This window comes from Galeopterus variegatus, unplaced genomic scaffold, assembly GCF_000696425.1.
Source record: "Galeopterus variegatus unplaced genomic scaffold, G_variegatus-3.0.2 Scaffold6747, whole genome shotgun sequence".
NCBI lineage: Eukaryota > Metazoa > Chordata > Mammalia > Dermoptera > Cynocephalidae > Galeopterus > Galeopterus variegatus.
In genome coordinates, this window is record NW_007732858.1 from 31,965 (window position 1) to 58,632 (window position 26,668).

General features: G+C 35.5%; 1 protein-coding gene across 1 annotated transcript in view; it reads left to right on the forward strand.

The window, feature by feature from the left end:
- Nucleotides 1-26,668, forward strand: part of LOC103606626 (ATP-binding cassette sub-family A member 3-like) — an 86,126-nt gene that overhangs the window by 30,066 nt on the left and 29,392 nt on the right. Inside the window, exons 11-14 of the mRNA XM_008591189.1 lie at nt 7,194-7,443; nt 7,596-7,804; nt 15,578-15,790; nt 25,359-25,537. Of these exons, the coding sequence (XP_008589411.1) occupies nt 7,194-7,443; nt 7,596-7,804; nt 15,578-15,790; nt 25,359-25,537 (851 nt within the window). The remainder of the gene's footprint in view (nt 1-7,193; nt 7,444-7,595; nt 7,805-15,577; nt 15,791-25,358; nt 25,538-26,668) is intronic.

Below are 26,668 nucleotides of genomic sequence, written 5' to 3' on the forward strand. Positions count from 1 at the left end.
AAAGACTGAAAAGGGGAGAGACTAAAGTCAAAGAAGTCTGCTGTGATATAATTGTGATAGTTTAGGCAATAGAGGATAAGGACCAGAAACAAAACAGAAGGACAGAAGGGAAGAAGAGAGGTTCAAATGATTTATCTGAAGTGGAATGAATGGATTTCGTTTTCTCTTTAGATATGGAGGAGAGTAAGAACCAGTAACACTGCATTTGATTTTTTAATTAAATTTTTATTTTGAGATAACTGTTGATTTACAGTTGTGAAAAAATAGTATTGAGAGAGTCTGTGTACTTATGGTAGCATCTTGAAAAACTATAGTACAATATTCCAACCAAGATATCACATCATCAGGATACATAATATTTTCATCACCACAAGGACTGCCTTCATTGCCATGCCCATTTCCTGTCCACTCCCTCCTTAACCCTGACAGCCACTAGTCTGTTCTCCATTTCTGTGGTTTAATCATTTCAAGAGTGGCAATGAAAAAATGGAACCATAAAGTATGTACCTTTTGAGACTGGAGTTTTCACTCAGCATAATTCTGATTGTTGTGTATCTGTAGTTTGCCTATTTTTATTGCTGATTGCTATTCCATCGTATGGATGTACCACAGTTTGTGTAATCATTCCCCCATTGAAGGACGTCTGAGTGTTCCGCCAGTTTTTATCCATTATGAGTAAAGCTGCCACAAAAATTTGTATACATGTTTTTGTGTGAACATAAGTCTTCATTTCTCTTGGATAAATGTGTTCTCATATGATAGTTCCATGCTTAGTATTTTAAGAAACTACCAAGTTGCTTTCCAGAATGGCTATGCCATTTCACATTCTCACCAGCAATGTGTGAGTGATTCATTTTATCTGCGTCTTCCCTAGCATTTGGTGGTGTCATATTCTTATTCTAGCCATTCTGATAAGTGTGTAGTGATATTTCATTGTATCTTTAATGTACCTTTCCCTGATTTGCATTTCCATATCTTTTCATGTGCTTATTTGCCATCCAAATATCATCTTCAATGAAATGTGTGTTCATCTCTTTTGCCCATTTTCTAATTTGATTTTTGGGTTTTTGTTTGTTTGTTTTTACTATTGAGTTTTGAGAGTTCTTTATTTTATTTCCTCCTATAGATTGTCTTTTCATTGTCTTAACAAGGTTTTTTTCAGGGCAAATCTTTTAATTTTGATGAAGTCCAATTTTTAGTTTTTTCCATTATCGATCTTGCTTTTGATGTCAATTGTTAAGAACCCTTTGCCTAGCCTTAGATCCTGAAGATTTTCTCCTAAAAGAGATATGTGCAGTTTTCTAAAAGTTTTATAGCTTTACATTTAACATTTAAGTTTATGATCCATTTTGATTTAATTTTGTTATAAGGTGCAGTATGTGAGTCAAGGTTACCTTTTATGCCTGTGGATGTCCAATGCTCTAGCAGAAGTTGCTCCATTTATTGAACAATGATATCCATTTAATTATTTTGCACCTTTATCAAAAATAAGTTGGGTATGTGTGGGTCTATTTTGGGGTTCTTTATTCTATTACATTAATCCGTATTATCTATCCCTTCACCAATGCTATACTTGAAAGCTGGTAGACTGATTTATCCCACTTTATTCTTGTTTTTCAAAATTGTTTTGGCTATTTTATTATAGAATATGCTTCTCTATACCTAACCAAAAAATTGCAACTTTGTTAGAAATTGATTTAAATCTATCAAGTGGAGGATAATTGACATCTTTACTATGTTGAGTCTTTCAATACATGAACAAAGTATGTCCCTTCATTTATTTAGAACTTTTTTGATTTCTTTCATCAATGTCATTCAGTTTTCAGCATACAAGTTCTATACATAGTGTGTTAAATTTACACCTAAATATTTTAGGTTTTCAGCAAATGTAAATAGTATTAATTTTGGTGTCTTTGTGGTTATTCCAGCACATAAAAATACAATTTTATTCTCGTATTTTCATCTTGTATCCTGTAACCTTGATGAACTCATTTATCAGATCTAGAAATTTTTCTTGTTGGTTCATTGGGATATGTAGACAATCATGTCATCTGCAAAAGTTTTATTTCTTCCTTTGTAATATGCATGCCTTTTATTTCCCTCATATGTATGACTACTCCTGCTCACTTTTGGTTTTTGTTTGCATGGAATATCTTTTTCCATACCTTCACTTTCAGTCTATGTTTGTCTTTAATATCATTAGTGCATCTATTATAATTTCTTTCTATGTGGTTACCATGGGGCTAATGTAAAATGTCTTGTACTGATAATAGACCATTTTAAGCTGATAGAAATTTTTTTTTTTTTTTCCTTTTTTGTCTTTTTTTGTGACCGGCAACGGGGTCACAACCCTCGGTGTTGTGCCCGCACTGCGCTCAACCAGTGAGCGGACCAGACTCTATATGGGATCCGAACCCTCGGTGGGAGCGCCACCGTGCTCCCAAGCACCACACTCTACCGAGTGTGCCACCGGGCCGGCCCTAAGCTGATAGAAATTTAACTTGGTCACATAAAGTTACTCTAAACTTCCCCACACATGCAACTTAAATTTTCATTGCCTTCATTTATTTTTTATTAATTTTTTGTTGCCTTAATCTATTGTGTGTTTCTTAGCTGTTGTTGTTTTTTGACCATTTTGACTTTAAACCTTCATACTAAAGACTGGAGAATTTACATAGCACCATTACCTCAATGTGATATTCTGAGTTCAAATTAGTACTTACCTCTACTGGTGAGTTTTGTACTTTATGTGTTTTCCTGATATTAATTATTGTCTTTTCAATTCTAGTTGTAGCACTTCTTAAGCATTTCTTGTCAGGCCAGTCTAATGATGATGAATTTCCTCAGTCCAGGAAGGGCTTTATTTGTCCCTCATTTCTGGAGGATAGCTTTGCTAGATAAATTATTCTTAGCTGACAGTTTTTCTTTATTTTCCTTTCAGTACTTTAAATATATCATTCCACTCACTCTTGGCCTACAAGGATTCTGCTGAGCAATCTGTTGATAGTCTAATGGGGATTACCTTATGTGTGACTTGATGCTTTTCTCTTGCAGGTTTTAGAATTATCTCTGTCTTTGACTTTTGACAGTTTGATTATAATGTACCTTGGAGAGGATCTTTTGGGATTGAAACTAATTGGGGACCTTTGAGCTTTCTAAACCTAGATGTCCATATCTCTAACAATATTTAGGAAGTTTTCAGCTATTATTTCATTAAATAGAGTTTGTGTGCCTTTCTTTACCTGTTCTCCCACTGGAAAACCTATTATTCAAACATGTTTTACTTAATGTTGTCCCATATGTTTTGTAGGCTTTCTTCATCCTTTTAAATTTTTGTTTCTTTTTTTCTCCCTCAGATTGTCTTATTTCAAAGACCTGTCTTCAAGTTTAGAAATTTGTTCTTCTGCTTGATCTAGTCTGGTTTTGAAGCTCTCAATTATATTTTTTATTTCATTTATTGCATCCTTCAGCTCCAAAATTTCTGTTTCATTCTTTTTTATTATATCTATCTCTTTTATTATATCTATCTCTTTTTTAAATTTCTCATTCAGATCATAAATTGTTTTCTGATTTTATTAAATTATTTCTCAGTGCTCTCTTGTATCTCATCGAGTTTCCTTAAGATTGTTATTTGGAATTCCTTGGCAGGCATTTTGTAGCTGTCCTTTACTTTGGCTTCTGTCACTGGAGACCTATTGTGTTCCTTTGGGGGCATTATGTTTATTGCTTTTTTATATTTTTTGTGTCACTTATGTTGATATCTGTGCATATAGTGGAATAGTCACTTTTCCCAATTTTATAGAATACTTTACATAAGAAGAGACTGTGTCTTGTAGCCGGGTCCTTGGGTTAGGTATGGTGCATTGGCCTTGGTTTGGGTGGACTCAGTAGCGTAATCTTTGTTCAGAGTCTTCAGCTATAATCCTCCTTACCAATGTCTGTGAATGCCTCAGTGGCCTACACTATGGGAGTCTGTGACAGCAGTGATACGGGAATGCTGGGCTGGTTGTTGGGTCAGTATGTGTGCATGCAAAGGACCAACAGGCTGTCTGGTGGCTTCTATCAGGTACAGGGCTATTGCCCAACTGGCTGTTAGGCTAGGCATGGGAGCACAGCTCTGCAGTTGTCTCTCCTGGGGGTGGTACACTACTAGACAAGCTGTTGGACTGGAAGCAGGTGAGTGGAGGTATGACAGGGTCAAGTGGCTCTGCAGACACCTCTCGGGAGGTGGGGGGTGCTGCCTGGTGGTAAATAGGTGAACTTGAGTGCAGCAGGGTCTGGTGGCTCTGTGGAGGCCTGCCTGAGGAAACAAAGCTGCTGCTGGATCAGCTATCAAATGGGGAGCAGGTGGTGCATGAGTGCAGCAGGAGGAGGCCTGCCAGCACAGGTGGAGCCACCGTTCAATCTTTTGTCAAGGGGGAGCAGGTCTGTGTGGGTGCAACAGGGCCCTCCAGCTCTGTAGAGGCCTGCTAGGGGAGGTGGGCTGCTGCTGAACTGGCTGTTGGGCCTACACAGGCATCTGTGGCCTCAGTAGCCCAGCCACTTGTGCAGAGTGATGCACACAAATGTGCTGGACCAGCCAGCTGATTGGTGGCTTCCCCACTGTGCATGTCCACCTCTTCTTATGGGGGGAGGTTGCCTTGTGGGTTCAGACACTGCAGACCTTTGAGCTTTCAGTAGTTCTGTCTATGAGGACTCTCCTACAGCAAGGATTTCTAGCATTTGTGGTGGCAAAGGGAACAGCTGGAGTTTTCCAGCTTACCTTTAGACCTTTGAGCTTTCAGTAGTTCTGTCTATGAGGACTCTCCTATAGCAAGGATTTCTAGCATTTGTGGTGGCAAAGGGAACAGCTGGAGTTTTCCAGCTTACCTTTTTCCCATAAGCAGAATTCCCACCTGAATCCTAGCCAGTCCCTGCAGAAAGACAGGGTGACAGAAGCAGGATGACCTGATGTCCTCTCTAGGATGCTATCCTGAGCTTCCATGCTCCACAGGCATTTTGTCCCTCCCATGGTGCTCTGCATGGTACTTCCTCAGTCACTTCAGTCAAAATAAATTTGTTTATTTTTTTGTTTTGGTTCCTTTTTGTGGAGGGTGTGAGCGCCTGACAACTCTATAGTTGGCAACCTTCCTCACAATTCAGAGTTCTTTAGAGAAACAGACCAATAAGAGATAGATGATAGGCAGATAGATTAATAGATGATTGACTGATTGATAGAAACTTATAAAAGGAGATTTATTAGAGGAATTGATTCATGTGCTTATGAAGGCCAAGAAGTCCCATGATATGCTATCTGCAAGCTGGAGACTCAGAAAAGCTAGTAATTCAGTTTGAGTCCAAAAGCCTGAAAACCAGGAGCACTTATGTATAAGGACAGAAGAAAATGGATGGCCCAGTTCAAAAAGAGAGAAAGAATTCCCCTTTCCTCCACCTTTTTGTTCTATTTGGGCCTTCAGTGGATTGAATAATGGCAACTCACTTTGGTGAGGGTGGATCTTTCTTTACTGAGGCTTCTGATTCAAATGTTAATCTCTTTTGGAAATGCCCTCAAAGACACACCCAGAAATAAGGTTTTCCCAGATATCTGGGTGTTCGTTAACCCAGTCAAGTTGACACACAAAATTAACCATCATAACATGTGTAGAATTGTTAATAGTATTCCTTTATTATTTTTATGCTGTCTGCAGGATGAGTAGTGATTTCCCCTATTTTATTCCTAATATTGGTAATTCATGTCTTCTCTCTTGTTTTTTATTCTTTTTCTCTCTGTAATTTTGCCTGGGTATTTTCTAATCACCTGTCTTTCAATTGCCTGGTCTACTTTTTATTTGTGTCCAACCTGCTTGATATATATATTGAATTCTTAATCATAATTAATGGGTGTGGTTTATTTTCAATTCTAATATCAACATTTGATTATTTCTATGGGCTCCAATTCTCTGGTAAATTCTCTGTCTTTAATACCTACTTCACCTATGGATCTGTTTCTATTGTCTATGCTTTCTCTTGGCTCTGTTTCTTGGCATACCTGGTAATTTTTTCATTCAATGCCACATATTGTGTTTGAGAATCACAAAGATTGTGCATGAGATTATATTCCCCAGAAAAGGTTTAATTTAACTTCTGGCAGGCAGTAAAATTGAGGGAAGATCTAAATCCAATCAGAGATTAAAGTGATTTAAGACTGAGTTGAATATTTTATAAGAATTGATTTATTTCCTACTATTACTGCTAAGATGTAGTCCTTCCTGAGCCCCACTGAAGGCCTGGAGATTTACCAAGGCACCCCCCTCGTTTATAAATCTATGAAGGTCTCAAAGAAAAAAAGGATGTAGAATGTTGAACTTGCTTCAATTTATTTCCATTCTTCCCAGGGTCTTGGCTCCAAAATGTTTATTGCTTTCCTACATCTCTAATATCATCATTGAGAGGATTGTTTAAAAATCTTCTTATCCTGCTTTTCTGGTTTCCAGAGGAAGATTTTGCCTGCTCTGATATAAGCAACCAAAGCTATAAGTGTGATAGAGTTTGGACGTGTTGTCCCCCCAAAACTCATGTTGAAATCTGATCCCCAATGTGGCACTGTTGGGAGCTGAGCCATGGAGGTGGATCCTTCGTGAATGGATTAATGCTTTCCGTGGGGGTGGGGGTAATGAGTGAGTTCTCACTCTATTAGTTCCCCTGAGAGCTGGTTATTTAAAAGACCCTGGCACCTCCCCCACCATCTCTCTCTCTTCCTTCCTCTTGCCACGTGATCCACCAGCTGCCTGCCACTTTCTGCCATGAGTAGAAGCAGCCTGGGGCCTGCACAAGATGCAGTTTTCTCAGAATCATAAGCGAATAAACTTCTGTCTTTTATAAATTACCCAGTCTCAGGAATTGTGTTATAGCAATACAAAAATGGACTAATACAAAGTGGAACTGTTTATAAATTAGTATAAGACAGATAAGAGAGTCTATGCCATGTTGCCTATGTTTCTCAGTGAAGTATTTAGGCTGTAGACTATAAAGTGAGAACACCTGGAATTTAATGATGAAATAAAGTACTTGAGGGGAACAGCAAATGTTTGAAACAATTATTGTGGGAATATTGAAAGGAATGAGAAGTAAAATTATTTGTTTCTCTACTTAGATGTATATTGTAGGTGATGTGTATTGTGGATATACTGACCAATATTGTTTCCTTACCCTAGGTAACCTACCAACTTACTTGAGGACAAATAGAGAATGTATTCATTTATGTATTATTGCACTTTCCATTGAGGTGAAGGAAAATGAAACACTATTTACTGTTCTTTTCAACAATGAAGCATACCATTCACCATCTGTATCCCTGGCAGTGTTAGACAACATTCTTTTTAAGTCACTTTCTGGTGGCAATGCTTCTTTAGCAGTCTTCAATAAACCTCAGCCACTCCCTGATGATAGGAAACACGGTAGAGGGTATGTTATTCTTTTCATTCATTTTACACTTTAAATGCATTCTTCCCACCCTGTCTGATTACATTTATATGATAAAAATAGCTATTAATAGAAATCTGTATTTTCTGCCATGTTAATTTTCTGATATATTTTCTTTGCTCCTTCTTCTGTAGGTTTGCATACGGACAGCAGGTGGCCTTAAATATACAATTTGGCATGGCTCTTTTGATCAGTGGCTTTTGTCTCCCGACAGTGGCTGAGAGAATGACAAAAGCCAAGCACATCCAGTTTGTGAGTGGGGTCTCTGTCTTTGCATACTGGCTTTCTGCTCTATTATGGGATTTCACTATCTTCTTCATTAACTGTGGCTTACTACTGGTGAGTGTTAGATACCGTTTCTTGAGGGTTTATTTTTCTTCTGTACCCCATGGATATTTTCTGTTCTAATGTTTCTGCCAATAAACTATCTTTGCTCCTTGTATTAGAAAACACACTGCAAAGTCTCATGGCAGAAACTTCCTCTCCCAAATCCTTCATCAGAAGAAAGTAACTTTTTTTGCAAGAGCACAAAGACCTCTCATGAATAATTTCTTATTTATTTTCTCATCAACTTATGCTGACCACCCCTGCAAACTGCTCTAATGATGGGTAGATTCTTACCTGTGATGTCTCATACTACTCAGTCTTGTCCAGTTTTTTCCTCTAGTAGGACTGACTACTGTATTTCCATTTTTTCTAGTTTCCCTTCAAGTCTTTATCAATTTATTTTTAAAATTATATTGAACACCTGCTGTCATCTGGACACTAATCTAATGCTATCTCTGAGTCCTCCTACAAGAGTTCCTAATCAAAGGAACTGTGTACAAGATCACTATTTTACTAGTGTAAGCTAGTGCCTAGTAATTCCAAATTGTGAACTTCATGGGAATAAGTGCATTACAGAACACATCATATACTGTAGAGCTAAGTGAGGTTTATTGTTCCTATTTACCCCAAATTTATACCCATCCAATTTATATCAATGAAGAATGAGAGCATGAGTAAAACATTTATGAATGCATACCATATTACTCTGTTCCCTAGTAAAATGTGGTCTCTTGTATGTTCCAGAAAACTGCCCAACCATGTTAACAATTTCTTTCTTTTGGTGTGTATGTGTGTGTCAATGTGTCTGTGTTTGTGTGTGTGTGTGCATGTGTGTGTGTGTGTTTGTGTTAGGGGTGTATAAATGTGCACACTTTGGAGGTGGTAAAGAGTGGTGAGTGGAAAAGATACGGTGTATATAGAGGGGAAATCAATGGGAGGTGGAGGCAATTTTCTTCCCTAATAATAGGTACAAAGAATTCCAGTGTGAATAAAAATATGACTCATTCCTGAAGTAGTTCACTGTTTAGTAATAGACATAAGCTAACCATAAAAATAAAATATTTACGACAAAACATGTTGATTTATGTCATAAAAGTATGAACTGTCATTTTCCATTCAAAACATTACCATGTACCAGAAAAATTACTTTCTCCTTACTTCCTTTCTCCCTCCTTTTCTACTCATCTCCTGATTTTTCTTCCATTTCTTTTATCATTTCCTTTTTCTCCTTATTCACTTTGTTCTTAAAAGTACTTGAGATAATTTATTTGAGTTCTGTGCACTGTACCCTCAAAATTATGTGAATGTGTGTGAGTGTATGTGTGTGTGAATGTGTTGGCCTTTATTATGTATGTATATTGACATACTTTTTGGAATAAAGAAAATAGAGAAACATTCTTATCCCAAGGTTGAGAGATATCAGGAAGTTCCCTTTCTACACATTCTATATATATGTATATATTTTTTTCCTTTTTGTCTTTTTTACTGACCGGTAACGGGATCGTAACCCTTGGTGTCGCACCCGTACCGGGGACCGGCAACGGGATCGCAACCCTCAGTGTTGCGCCCGCACCGCGCTCAGCCAGTGAGCGGGAACAGGTCTCCACATGGGATCCGAACCCTCAGCGGGAGCGCCACCGCGCTCCCAAGCAGCACACTCTCCAGTGCACCACCAGGCCGGCCCTACACATTCTATATATTGCCACACACGTCATTGTGGTCAAGGATCTCCATGCTGGAAGTGGGAGGGAAAGGGTTGTTGTTGATAGTATGGAGAGAAACTTCAGTACAGAGATCCCCAACTTAGAATGAACTGCAGGAAGTTCTCTTTCTATACATTCTCCATCTTTCTGCATATATTACTATGGCCAAGAAACTCCATACCATCCTTTTCAACTCATAAATTACCAGGCAGCATGGCAAGAGCAAATCGCTTTAGAGGGCCACTAATTACATCTGTCACCACAGGAAGTAATGAAGTGATCGATGAGCATTTTTTCTGGCACCATTATATTCCTTCTACCAGTCTCTACCAACTCATGCAATACACACACGTGCTGAGAGTATTGGAATCAATCAGATAATTCCTGACTCTTAAAATCACCTGCACTGTTGTAGCTGCATTTCCAAAGGTTTGATGTGTCATATTCAAAGTATTTCTTGATTTTTTTAAAACATAAAATTTTAGGAGGATATTGTTTAAATACTACATAGTTAAGGATATTCTTATTGCTTTTATGGTTTATAGCTTAGTTTAATGCGGCCAAAGAATAAATAAACAATTTAAATAATTTGAAAGTTATTTAAAAATTTGTCAATTTGATGTATGCTCTAATACCACATAAGAATATGTATTCTCACTTCCAAATTTATTTTATGAAGATAAAAGTCCAGACAAGGATACTACTAGAAAAGAAAGTCATAGGCTGATATCCTTGATGAACATACATGTAAAAATTCTCAACAAAATGCTAGCAAACTGAATTCAACTGTACATTAAAATGATTATACATGAAGACCATTACAGGTAAAATGTTTGTCTCCTCCAAAACTCATGCTGAAATCCTGAATGGAATCCTTCAGTCTGAAATGAAAGGACACTAGACAATAACTACAATCCAAATGAAGAAATAAAAAGTATCAGTAAAGTTGCAACATAGGTAAATGTAAAATATATTAATATATTTTTCTTTAGAACTCTTCTATTTTTCTATCTGATTTAAAAGGCAACTGTACAAGGTCAAGGATTGGGATTTCTGTGCTGGCCAGCCACCAAAAAAAAAAAAAAAAAGTTAAAAAGCTACTGCATAAAACAATAATTATAAACTATGCTGATGGCCACATGATGTATAAAGATGTAATTTGTGACAATAATAGCATAAGAAGGAGATTAATAAGTTATATAGATGCAAAGTATTTGTACAGTATTAAAATTAACTTTGTACTAATAACCTAAACTATATTGTTATAAATTGGATACTAATGGTAATCCCCAGAGCAACCACTAATACAATAACCCAAATATATATAATTTTAAAAGCCAATATAATTTAATGGCACAAAAGACAGAATGGATGAATAGGAAAGTGTAAATTATATAAGACATAAAGTGGCAGAAGTAAGTCCTTATAAGTAATTACATTAAATGTAAATTAATTAAACTCTCCAAATAAAAGGCAAAGATTGGCAGAATGGATGCAAAAACATGATCTAACTGTATGCTCTCTATTAGAGACTCACTTTGGATTCATTGACACAAATAGTTTGAGAGCAAAATGATTGAAGGAAGATTGTACTTCTTCAAAAGAGTGCTGGTGTGGCTTTAATAATATCATTGAAAACAGAGTTTAAGACAAAAATTGTTGAGATGGACAAAGAAGAAATGTCAACTGTTGCTGCTGTTGTCAAAAACAGTTTTGTGGTTCCTCAAAAATTAGAGATAGAAATACCACATGAGCCAGCAATTACACTCCTAGATTTATACCTAAGAGAATTACAAACATCTTCTTTAAAAACTTGAAAATGAATGTTCGTAGCAGCATTATTTATAATAGCCAAAAAGCAGAAACAACCCAGATGTTCAAAAACTGATAAATGGATAAACAAAATATGGTATATCTATACAATGGAATATTACTGAACCATAATGAGGAATGAAGTGCTGATACACACCACAATATACATGAACCTTGAAAAATTATGATAACTGAAATAAGCTAGGCACAAAAGACTATTATTTCATGACTCTACTTATCTAAAATGTCCAGAATAGGCAAATCCGTAGACAGAGAAAGCAGATTAGTAACTACCATGACCTAGGGGAAAGGGATAATGAGTGGTGACTGCTTAATGGGTACAGCAGCTCTTATGGACTGATGAAAGCGTTCTGGAAATAGATAGCAATGATTATTAAATAACATTGTGAATTGTAGACAGAGAAAGCAGATTAGTAACTACCATGACCTAGGGGAAAGGGATAATGAGTGGTGACTGCTTAATGGGTACAGCAGCTCTTTATGGACTGATGAAAGCGTTCTGGAAATAGATAGCAATGATTATTAAATAACATTGTGAATATGCTAAAAACCATAGAATTGTACACTTCAAAATTATTAAAACTGATTTTTTTTGTCTGAATTTTACTACAATTTTTAAAATAAAAATAAAAATGATGCTAGGACAACTGAATATTTATATTCAGTTTAGTATAATTTGATCTCTACTTTATACCATACACAAAAAATCCATTTCAGGTGAATTATAGATGTAAATATGAAGGCTAAAATTATAAAGTTATGGTAGATGATATGTTAGCATATGACCATTACTTTGGCATAGGGAATCATTGTTTTTTGTTATGGTTTACCGAATCATAATTGATTATACATATTTTGGGGCTTCAGTGTTGATGTACATTCATCAAATCAATATTATTAGCATATATATTATTACAAATCGTATTCTTTATGCCCTTTATCCAATCTCTCCCTACTCCCCACACCTCCCACTTCTGATAACCCTAGATTTCTTCTCTCCTTCTGAAAGAGTAATGGTCACTCTGCTGGTTTTTTACCTAGATGATATGTCCAGTGCAGAGAGAGGTTGTGTTCAGGTCCCCCACTATTATTGTAGAGTAGTTTTCAAGGAACTAACTGTAAAGAAAAATATGAATAAATTTGTTTACCTGAGAAGTTATTTCTCTTCATCAATAGACATCTTTAATAGAATAGAAAGGCAAACCACAATATGGGTGAAAATGGTAGACAAACCCATTTCTGACAAATGATTTGTATCTAGTATACAAAACCCCAAAAGAATGACATTCAATGGCAAAAGGGACACTACATAAAAGGGCATATGGAAGTAATAAATAAATGTATTTTGGGCCGGCCCGGTGGCGCACTGGATAGTGCGCCGCTTGGGAAGTGCGGCGGTGCTCCCGCCCGAGGGTTCGGATCCCACATACAGACCGGTTCCCGCTCACTGGCTGAGCGAGGCGTGGGAGCAACACCGAGGGTTGCGATCCTGTTGCTGGTCCCGGTCCGGTACCGGGGGCAACACTGAGGGTTGCGATCTGTTGCCAGACACGGAAAAAGACAAAAGACAAAAATAAATAAATAAATAAATAAATAAATAAATAAATAAATAAATAAATAAATAAATAAATGTATTTCAAAGTGCCTACCTTCATGAAAATTTATCAAGGAAATGCAAATTTAAACGACAATAAGGTACCACTACATACTGCCTGAATTGCTAACTTTAAAAACTGACAATACTAAATATTGACAGTGATGTAGAGCAACAGGAACTTTTGGAACACAGTTTGGTATTATTTTCTCAAGTTGAAATAAGTATAATCTGTGGCCCAGTTATTCCACTTCTTGTTATGTACCAATAGAAACTTGTGTACATTTTAACCAAGAGGTATGTACAAGAAAATCTTCAGAATTATTATTCAGAATAATTTTTATGTGCTGAATTGTGTCTCCTTCCCCGCCAATTCATATGTTAAAGTCCTAATCCCCACTCAGTACATTATAATTTGACTATATTTGCAGATGGAGCTCTTGAGGAGGTGATTAGGTTAAAAGGAGGCCATTGGGGTGGGTCCTAACCCAATCTGACTGGTGTCCTTATAAAAAGAGGATATTTGAACACACAAAGAGACACCAGGAGCCTACATGCACAGAGGAAAGTCTATGTGAGGACACAACAAAGAGGCCACATGAAAGCCAAGGAGAGAGGCCTCAGAAGAAACCAATCCTTCCAATATCTTGACCTTGAACTTCTAGCCTCAAGAACTCTGAGAAAATAAACTTCTGTTGTTTAAGACACCCAACCCAGTCTGTGCTACTTTTATATGGCAGCCCTAGAAAACTAATACAATAAACACTGGAAACAACCCATTATTCATCAAGAGTAAAATAGATAAATTGTGACACAGTCATCAGATGGACACTATAGAGCAGTAATAAAGAATGAGCTAAAGCTACGTTCAACAGCATAGATGAATCTCACAAACATGATGTTGAGTGAAAGAAGCCAGGTATAAGATGATACGTATTACATAATTGCATTCATAAAAAGTTCAAAATACAGATAATAGTAAACTTTAATATTTAGAAACACATACCTATGTGATCATTCTGTTAAGAAATATTTTTTAAAAGAAGTATTTATGGGCCAGCCCCATGGCTCACTCAGGAGAGTGCAGCGCTGGTAGCGCCGAGGCCGCGGGTTCGGATCCCATGTAGGGATGGCCAGTGCGCTCACTGGCTGAGCATGGTACGGACCACACCGTGCCAAGGGTTACGATCCCCTTACCAGTCAAAAGAAAAAGTATTTAGGATAAAAGTCAGAATAGTGGTAACTTTTGCCGAGATTGGAGTAGTTTATGATAGATTTCTTGTTGGACTGATATTGTGGTAGTTGTCCAGGGGGTTGCTTGGTGATAATTCATTGTGATTATTTATGTTATGTGCACTCTTCTGAATATGTGTTCTATTTTATAAGAGGTTAAAATATTTACTTGGGAATTTTGTTTGCATTTTAATTTATAGATTAATTTGGGTGGAATCTACATATTCACAATGCATGGTCTTCTTGTGCGAGAAAAGAATATATTGGTTATGTATCCAATTAGGAACTTGACTTTTCTTTGAAATAGATTATGATTTATGACATTGGTAGATTATAAGACTATGAACACAGGGATTCCTAGGTCACCCCAACTCATTTAATTATCTCATTATATTTATTATGTTTAGGTTTACATTATGCTTAGTCAGAAGCAAACATACCTATAGGTACTGGATTCAACTATTATCTACTAATCTCTATTGCTATTGCTGCCACCACCAGGAACATCAGTCATCAATTGTGTAATGACTACTCGTAGCTTAATCTTACTATTTATTCTTTGTTGTCCTGTTATGCAGTCACGTTCTTGCCAAAAGGGACAATCCTGTGATTTGTGGAGAAACTGTAATTACTAACTAATGAGATAAGATTTCCAGAAATGTACTTCCTTTAATAGTTACAGGTTCCTCTCCACGACCACCATCCTTTTTTAGATTCCTCTAATTTTGTGTTTCACTGTCTGATTTTTTATTTAAATTAGAAAAATTAAAAAGGAGTTTCCAGAGTGGCTTAGGTGGATGTGAAGGGAGTGGGAATGTAGAATAGAACCAGGAGGCCCAGTTTAAAGGGGGGTAGCAGTGAAAGGTGAGTTATGTAATCAGAGAAAACTTCTTTAGAGAAACAGCATCTCTTTAGAGAAATAATCTACTTCCTGGGAATCTTGGCAGGATTATTGGGAGGAATTTTCTCAAGTAGAAAACAAAATAATAAAGGGAAGTATAGTGGTTCTGCCCACTGGAATGTCCTCTCATGAAAAAGAGGTGAAGGGGCTTACTCCATGCTTAAAGGCTAAGGCTTTTTTTGTAGAGAGGCAGATTGACTTAATTAATGAATACAGTCACGCATTGCTTAGCAGTAAGGATAACTTCTGAGAAATGCATTATTAGGTCATTTTGTCTTTGTGCTAACATCACAGAGTGTACACAAACCCAGATGGTATAGCATACTACACACCTCCAGCTCTGTTATAATCTTACAGGACCACTGTCACACATGCGGTCCTTTGTTGACTGAAACCTTGTCATGCAGCTCATGACTGCACTCCCGTGCCATGAAGGTAGGCTTGCTACTAAGTTCTCTGGCTTGACTTCTTCTTGCACTTCCCTTCACCTTGGCTTCATTTCCGTACCCTCTGTGTTTCAGGGAGTGTTAAAGTACTACAAATTTGATATCTATGTCATGGACTACCATGCTCTGGAGACAATGCTGATCCTCACACTGTATGGCTGGTCTGCCATCCCCCTTGTGTACCTGATGAGCTTCCTGTTCTCTGGAAGTACTTCTGCCTTCATCAAACTTCTCCTGCTCAACTACTTTTCAGGCACTTTCGGTTTCATCATCAACATCGCATTAGAAAACCGTACGTGTAAGGTCGTCACAAAATTTTACCTTCCCCAAAAAGGCAGCAGTAAATAAATAAGGAATGGGCCTGCAGATATCTAAGGACATTTGTAGATAAATTAAGTTCTAGGATTTTGGAAAAATTCTGTACTTGATGTAAGTCATTAAACTTATTTTGAGTGCCTGCAATATTCTAGACATTCTGCCAGATCTGGGATCCCCGTACTGAAAAGATAGGCTTGAACCTGAGCTACAGGCCCTTTGACTTGATTCCTCCTCTCTATCCTCACCTCCTATGGCTCCATCACATAATGTAAGGAATCTGTTTGCACCTGGTCTTGGAAATTTAGGGAGTATTTTTCCCTGAGACTCATTAGCCAGAGATAAAGATAAAACAGGCAGCTTTTTTCTTATAAAGGCGGGTCTTAGGAAGAAGAAATTATGTCTCAGATACATTAGATCATTATTACCTTTAAAAGTGTTATCTCTTAGTATTATGACACGTTGGTGGGAGGTGAAGAGAGAGAAGAGTAAAGAGGAATCTTGAGCTCTTGGGAGACACCAGCAGTTCTATTCAGTGAAGATTTTAAGGCACTAACGTAATAAAAGGGCCTCACTAATTCAATAAAAGAGCCTCCTAACAAAATTTTCAGAGAGAAGAAAAACTCTATATGCACCTAACATATGTATCTTACTCCCAGTCCTACTTTCTGCACGATTCTTGAATTTGTATCTCCTCATTTTTCTTTTCTGGTTATGATATTTGAGTACATATTTCCTAAACTGATCATTGTTACAAAGAGACCTTTAAAAAGGGAGACTATTGCCACTCTTTTTTCAAATCACCTTTTAAATATGAATTTGAACAGGGTCAAATATTTTATTCCTTCTCGTTGTCACAGAACATTATTCTGCCTTATTCTTTCAGCCCTTTGCCTTGCCATAAAAAAATTCTCTGCATTAATTAAAGATTGGCTTATTGTATACTCCTTTGCACACTTCTTCAAAGATGAATATTTCCTGTGAGCCACACTTGAACTTCTGCATAGCAAACTAAAATACTTGTAAGAGCTATGCTGAGCATTCATTCTCACATAAGAATCCCCAAATTAAAGGAAGCAAACATCTATATATTTTTGCTTACCTCTCCAAAGGGAAATATTGTGTTGCACGAGGAAGACTCATTTGAAAACACTTGAGTTTGTGAACCTTTACCTAGAATAAAATTATGAGGAATTATCATTTAAGGTTCTAGAGAGGAACAGTTGGGGCAAAATAAGAATAAAAAGAGATTACTGTTTTAAAAAGTCTAAAGGACATGTTTTGGAGAAATATGTTGCAAAGAGTCATGTCAGGTGAGGACAAAAAAATTGTTAGTAGACTAGGTAATTTGAAAGTAAGAAGAGACTTCCACTTCTTAGCAGCATAACAAACACTAAATTATACTTTGCCTAAAATTATAAACTGAGAAGAAAATATGGAGTTGGCAGAGGCCGACAATAAAGTGTCCTTGGAAGTAAGTGAGCATTTTTATCTGAACATAAACCAAAATGAGTCTTTAAAGTTATGCAAAATAAAGGCCAGCATTACCCTAATACTGAAACCAGGCAAGGATACAACAACAAAAACTATAGGCCAATATTCCTGATGAACATATGCAAAAATTCTCAACAAAATACTAGCAAACTGAATCCAACAGCACATAAAACAGATTGCATGGAATGATTAAGTGGGACTTACCCCAGGGATACAAAGATGGTTCAACCTACGCAAATTAATAAATGTGATACATCACATCAATAGAATTAAGAACAAAACCCATACGATTATCTCAATAGACATACACAAAAAAAGCACTTGATGTAATTGAACATCCCTTTATGATAAAAAACTGTCAACAAATTAGGACTAGAAGGAACATACCTCAAAACAGTAAGGGACATATGTGACAAACACACAGCTAACATTATACTGAATATGAAAAAGTTGAAAGCCTTTTCTCTAAGCTCTGAAACAAGACAAGGATGCTTACATACGCCACTTTAATATAGTACTGGAAATTCTAGACAGAGCAATTAGGCAAGAAGAGAAATAAAGGGAATCCAAATATCCAAATTGAAATGGAGGAAGTCAAATTGTCCTTGTTTTCAGATGACATGATCTTATATTTAGAAAACCTTAAAGACTCCACCAAAAAGCTGTTTAAAATGATAAACAAATTCAGCAAAGTTGAAATATACAAAATAAACATACAAAAATCAGTAGTGTTTCTGTATGCCAATAGTTTCTGTATGCCAATCTGCTGAAGAAATCAAGAAAGCAATCCCATTTACAATAGCTACCAAAAAAAAGGAATAAATTTAACAAAAGAAGTGAAAGTTCTCTACAATGAAAATTATAAAATGCAAATTAAAGAAATTAAAGATGACACTAAAAAGGAATGATAAGCCATGTTTATGAATTGGAAGAATTAATATTGTTAAAATGTCCATACTACCCAAAGTGATCTACAGATTTAATGCAATTTTTATCTAAATATCAATACTGAATGTAAAAAAGCTCAAAGCCTTTTCTCTAACCTCTGGAACAGAAATAGAAAAAACAATCCTAAAATTTGTATAAAACCACAAAAGATACCAGATAGCCAAAGGAATCCTGAGCAAAAAGAATAAAGCTGGAGGCATCACACTACACTTCAAAATATACTGTAAAGCTATAGCAACCAAAACAGCATGGTATTGGCATAAAAAACAAAGAAAAAAAGATCAATGGAATAGAACAGTGAACCCAGAAATAAATCTATGTATTTACAGCCTAACTGATTTTTGACAAAGGTGCCAAGAACATACTTTGGAAAAAGGACAGTCTAATTAAATGATTCTAGAAAAACTGGATATCCACATGCAGAAGAATGAAACTAAACCCCTATCTCTTACCATATACAAAAATCAACTGAAAATAAAGACTAAACTGTAAAACTGAAAACTTTGAAACTACTGGTAAAAAACATAGGAAAAAATTCCATGACCTTGGTCTGGACAATGATTTTTTTGTTAATCACCTCAAAAGCACAGGAAACAAAACCCAAAAATAAACAAAAGAGATTACATCAAACTAAAAATCGACAGAGTAAAGAGACAACCTATGGAATGGGGAGAAAATATTTACAAGCTATCCCTCCAGCAAGGGATTAATATCCAGAATACGTAAATGACTCAACAGCAAACAATAGATAAAAAGACAAAAAAAAACAAATAATTCAACTAAAAATGTGCAAATGATCTGAATAGACATTTCTCAAAAGAGGACAAATAAAAATAGCCAACAAGTACATGAAAAAATGCTCATCATCACTAATCATCAGAGGAGTGCAAATCAAAACCACAATGAGATATCTGACCCCAGTTAAAGAAGCCATTATCAAAAAGACAAACAGTACATTTTGCACAAATTCTGCACAAAAATGGGAATTCTTACACACTGCTGGAGGGAATGTAAACTGATACATCCACTATGCAAACAAATATAGTTTCCTCAAAAAACTAAAAATAGAAATGCTGTAAGATCCAGCAGTCCCACTACTGGATATACTTGTATATCTAAAGGAAAGGAAATCAGTGTGTGGAAGAGATATCTTCACTCCTGTTTTCAATGCAGCACTGTTCATAGTAGCCAACATACAAAATCAATCAAAGTGTCCATCAATGGATGAGAGAATAAAGAAGATGTGGTGTTCATACACTCAATGGAATATTATTCAGCCATTAAAAAACAAAGAATGAAATCCTGTTATTTGTGGGAACATGGATGAGCCTGGAGGACACTGTGTTAAATGAAATAAGCCAGGGACAGAAAGACAAATGCCGCATGTTCTCTCTTATATGTGGAAGATAAGAAAGTTGATTACACAAAAGTGGAGAGTAGAATAGTGGTTAGCTAATGCTGGGAAGGGCAGGGGGTGGGGGGAGGGAGGAATTGGGAAGAATTGATTAATGAGTAAAGAACTACAGTGATATAGGAAAAAATAAGTTCTAGTGTTCTATATTGCACAGTAGGGTGACTATAGTTAACATTAGTTCATTTTATATTTCAAAATAGCTAGAAGAGAAAATTTTGCATGTTTCCAACACAGAGAAATGATAAATTATTGCGGTGATGGATATGCCAGTTACCCTGATTTAATCATTATATATTGTATGCATGTACACTGTATACATGAAATACCACAGGTACCCCATAAATATACACAATTGCGGTGATGGATATGCCAGTTACCCTGATTTGATCATTACATATTGTATGCATGTACACTGTATACATGAAATACCACAGGTACCCCATAAATATACACAATTATTATGTGTCAATTAAACATTTAAAAGCTATGCAAAATATTAAGATAGAATACAATTTTCTAAAGGATTTATTTGTTTTGGACTTTGCAAATAGAAGGGTATAATTGCAAATTAAGTTTATTATCTTCTTTTCAGCTTTTACAGTGGGGATTTTGTTTTTTAATTTTTAAATTTTTTTCAAATTTATTTGTTTAGATTGACAGATAAAATTGTATATATTTATTATGAACGTCATTATGTTTTAAAATATATATACATTGTGTCTACTGAATTAACATATGCATTACCTCACACAGTTATGATTTTTGTGGGGTACTTAACATCCACTCTCAGCATTTTTCAAGAATAAATCTATTGTCATTAGCTATGGTCACCATGTTGTACAATAAATCTCTTGAACTGCTCTCTCTTATGTAACTGTAATTTTGTATCCTTTGACTAACAACTCCCCGTCCCCACCATCCCCAACAGTCCCAGCCTCTGGTACCCACTACTCGCTACTTGTATGTGATCAACTTTTTAAAATAATACATATAAGTGAGATCATGCAGTATTTGTCTTTCTGTGCCTGGCTTATTTTTCTTAACTAATGTTTTCCATATTTATCCATGTTGTCACAAATTACAGGATTTCATTCTTTGTTATGGCTGAATAGTATTTTTCTTTATCCATTCATCCACTGATGGACACAGGTTGATTCTGTGTCTTGGCCACTGTGAATAGTGCTACAACAAACATGGAAGTGCAGCTATCATTTCAACATAATGATCAAATGTACAAGGAAATAGAAGTGTACTTCAAAATACTCATAGAAAGATCCATATTGTCTTTCAATTGTATGTTTATGAACTTTTTGAAGTACATTTGTATGCTTAGTAGTGGAATAGCTGGATTACATGGTATTTCTATTTTTTAGTTTTTTGAGAAACCTCTATACTGTTTTCCATAATGACTGTACTAATTTACATTCCCTAACAGTGTGGAAGAGTTCCCCTTTCTGTGCCTCTTTGCTGACATTTTATATATATATTTATAATAGCTATCTTAACTGGGGTGAGGTGATAGCACATCGTGGTCTTGATTTTCATTTCCCTGATAATTAGTGATGTTGAACTTTTTTCTTTTTTCATATAACTGTTGGCCATTTTTATATGTCTTCTTTTGAGAAATAACTATTCAGATCATTTGCTTATTTTTTAATTAAGCTATTTTTTGTTTGTTTGTTTGTTTTTCCTATTAAGTTTTTTGAGTTCCTTATAAATTTTGGATATTACCCCTTATCAGATATATGGTTTGAAATATTTTCTCCCATTCTATAGGCTATCTCTGTTTTTCCTATTAAGTTTTTTGAGTTCCTTATAAATTTTTGATATTACCCCTTATCAGATATATGGTTTGAAATATTTTCTCCCATTCTATAGGCTATCTCTCCACTGTTGAATGTTTCCTTTGCTGTGCAGAAGCTTTTTAGTTTGATATAATCCTATTTGCCTATTTCTGCCTTTGTTTTCTGTGCTTTTAAAGTCATGCTAAAAAAAAATAAATAAATAAATCATTGCCCAGACCAATGTCATGGAGTTTTTTCTCTATAACTTTTTTCTAGTGGTTTCATAGTTTCGGGTCTTACATTTCATTCTTTAATCCATTTTGAGTTGAGTTTTGTATATTATGTGAAGTAAGGGTTTATTTTTATTCTTCTGCATGTGGATATCCAGTTTTCCCAGCACCACATATTGAAGAGACTATTGTGTGTTCTTGGCACCGCTGTTGAAAACCAGTTGTCTGTAACCTTGTAGATTTATATCTGGAATCTCTATTCTGTTTTATTGATCTATGTATCTGTTTTTATGCCGGTACCATGCTCTTTGTTTACTATAAAATTGCAATATATTTTGAAGTCAGATAGTGTGATGCCTTTAGCTTTTTATTCTTTTTGCTCAAAAGTACTTTGGCTATTTGAGGTCTTGTGCAGCTCCATCTGAATTTTAGGATTGTTTTTTCTATTTCTGTTAAGAATGGCTTTGGTATTTTAATAGGAATTGCATTGAATCTGTAGATTGCTTTCGGTAATATAAACATTTTAAAAATATTAATTCTTCTAAATTACAAACACATTTTTCCATTTATTTGTGTCTTTTCAATTTCTTTCATCAATGTTTTTGAGTTTTCAGTGTAGAGATCTTTCACCTCTTTGGATAAATTTATTCCCGTGTTTTTTGTTTGTTTGTTTGGTTTGGTTTTTGGTTTTGGTTTTGATTTTTGTTTGTTTGTTTGTTCGTTTGTTTGTTTTTTGAGCTATTGGTAATGGATTGCTTTCTTGATTTCTTTTTCTGTTTAGCTATTAGTATATAGAAATACTACTGATATTTGCATGTTGATTTTGTATTCTACAATTTTACTGAATTAATTTATTAGTTTTAATAGTTTTTGGTGGAGTCTTTAGGGTTTTCTATTCATAACATCATGTCATCTGCAAATAAGGAAAATTCTTCGTTTTCATTTTAAATACTTTATATTTCTCTCTCTCACCTAATTTTGCTGGGTAGGACTTTCAGTTCAATGTTTAATAAAAGTGGCAAAAGTGGGCATCTTTGTCTTCTTCCAAATCTTAGTGGTAATGCTTTCAATTTTTCTCCATTGAGTAAGATGTTATGTGTTTGTCATATATGGCCTTTATTGTGTTTAGGTACATTTCTTCTATACTTAATTTGTTGAGAGGTATTTTTTTTATCATGAAACGATGTTAAAATTTATCAAATCTTTTTCTGCATTTATTAAAATGATAATGGTTTTTGTTCATCATTCTGTTAATATAATGTATCACATTTATTAATTTGCATATGTTAAAGCATGATTACATCCCTGGGATGAATCCACTTGATCATGGCAAATGATCCTTCTGATGTGCTGCTGAATTTGGTTTGCTGGTATCTTGCTGAGGATTTTAGTGTCTGTACTCATGAAGGATATTGGCCTGCAGTTAGTTGTTACCATTTTTGTTGTTGTTGTTGTGTCCTTGTCTGACACAACAGTCCTGATCTATATAATTAGCCCTTGCCGTTTTTGGCTTCTTTTCAAGTGACCAATATCCAGAATTTTCCATTCTGTATCAATTATTCATCTCTATATCAAGTTAAAATCTGCTCAGGACAGACATGCCATGGCTTTGGCACCTGAAGGTTTCACTTCTTTGCCATCTGTCCTTGCTGAAAGTGTGTTATCAGAATCTTTTGTTTATAATCTTGTCTTTTATCCTCTTCCCAAATGTGTAAATTTATTACCAGAATTCTGTAATGGAAACTTATATATTAAATGCTTATAACTCCAGGAATTTAGTCTCTAGTTACTATTCATATTCAATTCAAAGCTTCTTTCTTTGAAGGTTTTTTAATCTCAAATATTTCAGAATTTTCCCTATTTGTTCCCCACTGTTGAATTCTATCCTCTCTTACATCTACTGTACTCCCTTAATTGATCAATTAGTATTAGAAATGTGAAAAATATCTAGCAGTGATTTTTTTGTGCTATCAAGTGCCAGGAAGACTTATAATAGGGACACCCACTTCACCAAAAAGACTTTTCAGAATCCTACAATTATCAACACAAACTGTGTCACCAGCTATAAAGTGGACCAAACCTACTGGGAAGTAATTAGTGTTCTTCAAAGATAATCCTCTGGTTTTTAACTCCCTGAGCTTGTTTTGATCATCACTGAGGAATTTTGAGAAAATATTGTAGTTTTTCAGCTTATAGTCAGTACACACAGGTATAGCTGTACTTGCTAAAATATTAAGATGTGTGGATAAATAGCTGCTGGTCTAGGCCTCCTGGCTGTGTTCTTGTTGCGTAGACCACCTGGGCTTCTCCATGATCTGCCAACTAAAAAGTTAAAATTTATCATAGCAGAATGCCTGGATGGCCCATGTCTAGCATTAAGCAACATCCAACCTGATAAATAAGAGCCTGTATTAGTCAAGATCTCCAGACAAACAGAACCAATAGGATATACAAGCGTACTTTAACAAGTTCCTGGAAAGATTTGTATTATCTTTTAATTCTATTTTTCCACAAATTTTGGAAGTACTTGTGTGTGGGGGGGAGCAAAGGAGAGATCATAAGGAATTAACACATGTGATTACGAGGCTGCAAAATCCCACAATCTGTCCTCTGCAAGCTAGTGACCAAGGAGAGCTAGTTGTGTAATTACTGTCCAAGTCCAAGGGCCTGAAAAACAGAACTGATGGCATAAGTTCCAATCCAAGTGCAGAAGAAGACTGATGTCCCAGTTCAAAAGTAGACTGAGTGAGTGAATTCTCCCTTACATAGTTTGTTATATTCAGGCCTCCAAAAGATTGATGAGGCCCAGGCACTCTGGGGAGGGCAATCTTCTTTACTCAGTCTGATCCAAATGCTAATCTTATCTGGAAACACCCTCACAAACATACCCCAAGATAATGTTTAACTAAATATCTGGGCACCCATGGCCCAGTTAAGTTGACACATAAAATTAATAATCACAATGCTCCTACTTTACTGATTGTTAAACATTTTGAAAAATTGCTCAAGTTTTAAAGCTAATGTAGGACTGATTCAGGGAGTAGATAAATAATGGCACAAAACAGTGGCAAGAAAATAAGGAATAGTCCCAGAAAAGCAGGACAGAGCTAACTAGAAAGCCAGGCTAAGAGCTCCTTCTGTGCAAAAAAGAAACAGAATTTACTCAGTATCTAAAGCTAGAAGACCAGTGGGAAACAGATTATAAAGACAGTAATCACAAATCATCATGAAGAATGCCTATACTAAAAACTACAAAGCAAGTACGTAAAAACTGAGTTGACTTTGTTGGTTAAAAAACTGCTGCTGGTAGGCATTGTAAAAAATTGCTTGTGAAATTCAGCATGGATTTGTTGGTAATGGTTTTGTGAGAGAACTATATTAACTTATGACCAATTCATCCACTTGCCATACTAACTAATATTTTCCATTTCAGACACTTACTGGTGCCTACAGCTTGCTGAATGTTCATGGTCGGTGGCTTTTCTCTAGACTGCTAAGCTCCTACTGGTTGAGGTATCTGTTGACCAATACAGTAGTCAGTTGTGTTTGTACTTTCTTTAAATTTAGTCTAATATTTCATTTTATCATATACTTCTCCTTTGTTGTTTTCTTAGTCCTTGTTCATGGTGTCAATGTTGTATAGTAAGATTAGCTCTCTGAATTTGCCATTTGCAGATACTAAGAAAAATATTTATTCTTTGGAAGAGCATATGATTGGAAAGTATTTGATTATCATGAGTATCACAGGCTTTCTTTGCCTTCTCTTTATTTTCCTTTGGGAGACTACTTTGTGGAGACTAAGAACATTTCTCAATCAGTACATTTACTTTGGGATATACAAGCGATACAAGAAGGTGAGAACTTAAGCATGAAACAACGTAAGAATAAATCTAAGAGAATTAAAAATTAGGCTTGAAAAGTATGTATCTATACAAGGGGTCTTCAAAAAGTTCATGAAAAGATTTGTATTATCGTTTATTTCATTTTTTCTGCAAACTTTTAGCAGTACCTTTGTATATGACTACCTCAGTTACTAGATTAAAAAAAAATCTGTGTCTACAGAAATGTGTTTCTTAGATAAACTTTATGGAGGTCCAATTACCTAAGATAAACAGCATTCATTTTGTTGATTATTTCAAAGGACCATATTTTCTTTTTTTCTCTTTTTTGGTCTTTATTTTTTTGATTTCTATCCTTCTACTTTTGGTTTATTCTTCTCCTTTCTTAACTTCTTAGTTTCTTTCTTAGCCTGAAGCCATTGACTACTCTCTTCTTTTTTTTACCATTAAGAAACATTTAATTTTATTGCGTGATTTTATGTATCTATTGAGGTAATTCTGTTTTACTCCCTTAATTTACTACTGTGGTTAATTATACAGATGGAGTGTATACTGTTGAATTAATTTGCATCTTTGGATAATTTTCATGGTCAATTGTTAATCTTTTTACAAAGTACAGAATTCATTTTTACAATAACTTTGTATAGATTGTTTTTCACTTGATTCATGAAATAGGCTTGTCATAATACTTTTTCTTAAAGCACAATTGATTATACATATTTTGGGGGCACCGCATTGACTACTATCACCTGTGTACAATATATGTTGATCAAATCAATATTATTGCCATATCATTATTACAAATCATAATTATTCTTTATGCCCCTTTTCCAATCTCTCTCCAACTCCCTTCTCACTCCCTCCACCTCTAGTAACTACAGATTTGTTCTCTCCTTCTGAAAGATCAGTGTATTACTGTAAACTTTTCTTTTTCTTTCTTTCTTTCTTTGCACCCAGTTATGAATAAGGACATGCGGTATTTCTTTTTCTGTGTCTGAGTTATTTCTCTTAACATAACTTTTTCCAAGCTCATCCATGTTGCTGTGAATGATAAAATTTCATTTTTTATGGCTGAGTGGTATTCCATTGAGCATATATACCATATTTTCCTTATCCAGTTGTCCATCGATGGACATTTAGGTTGGT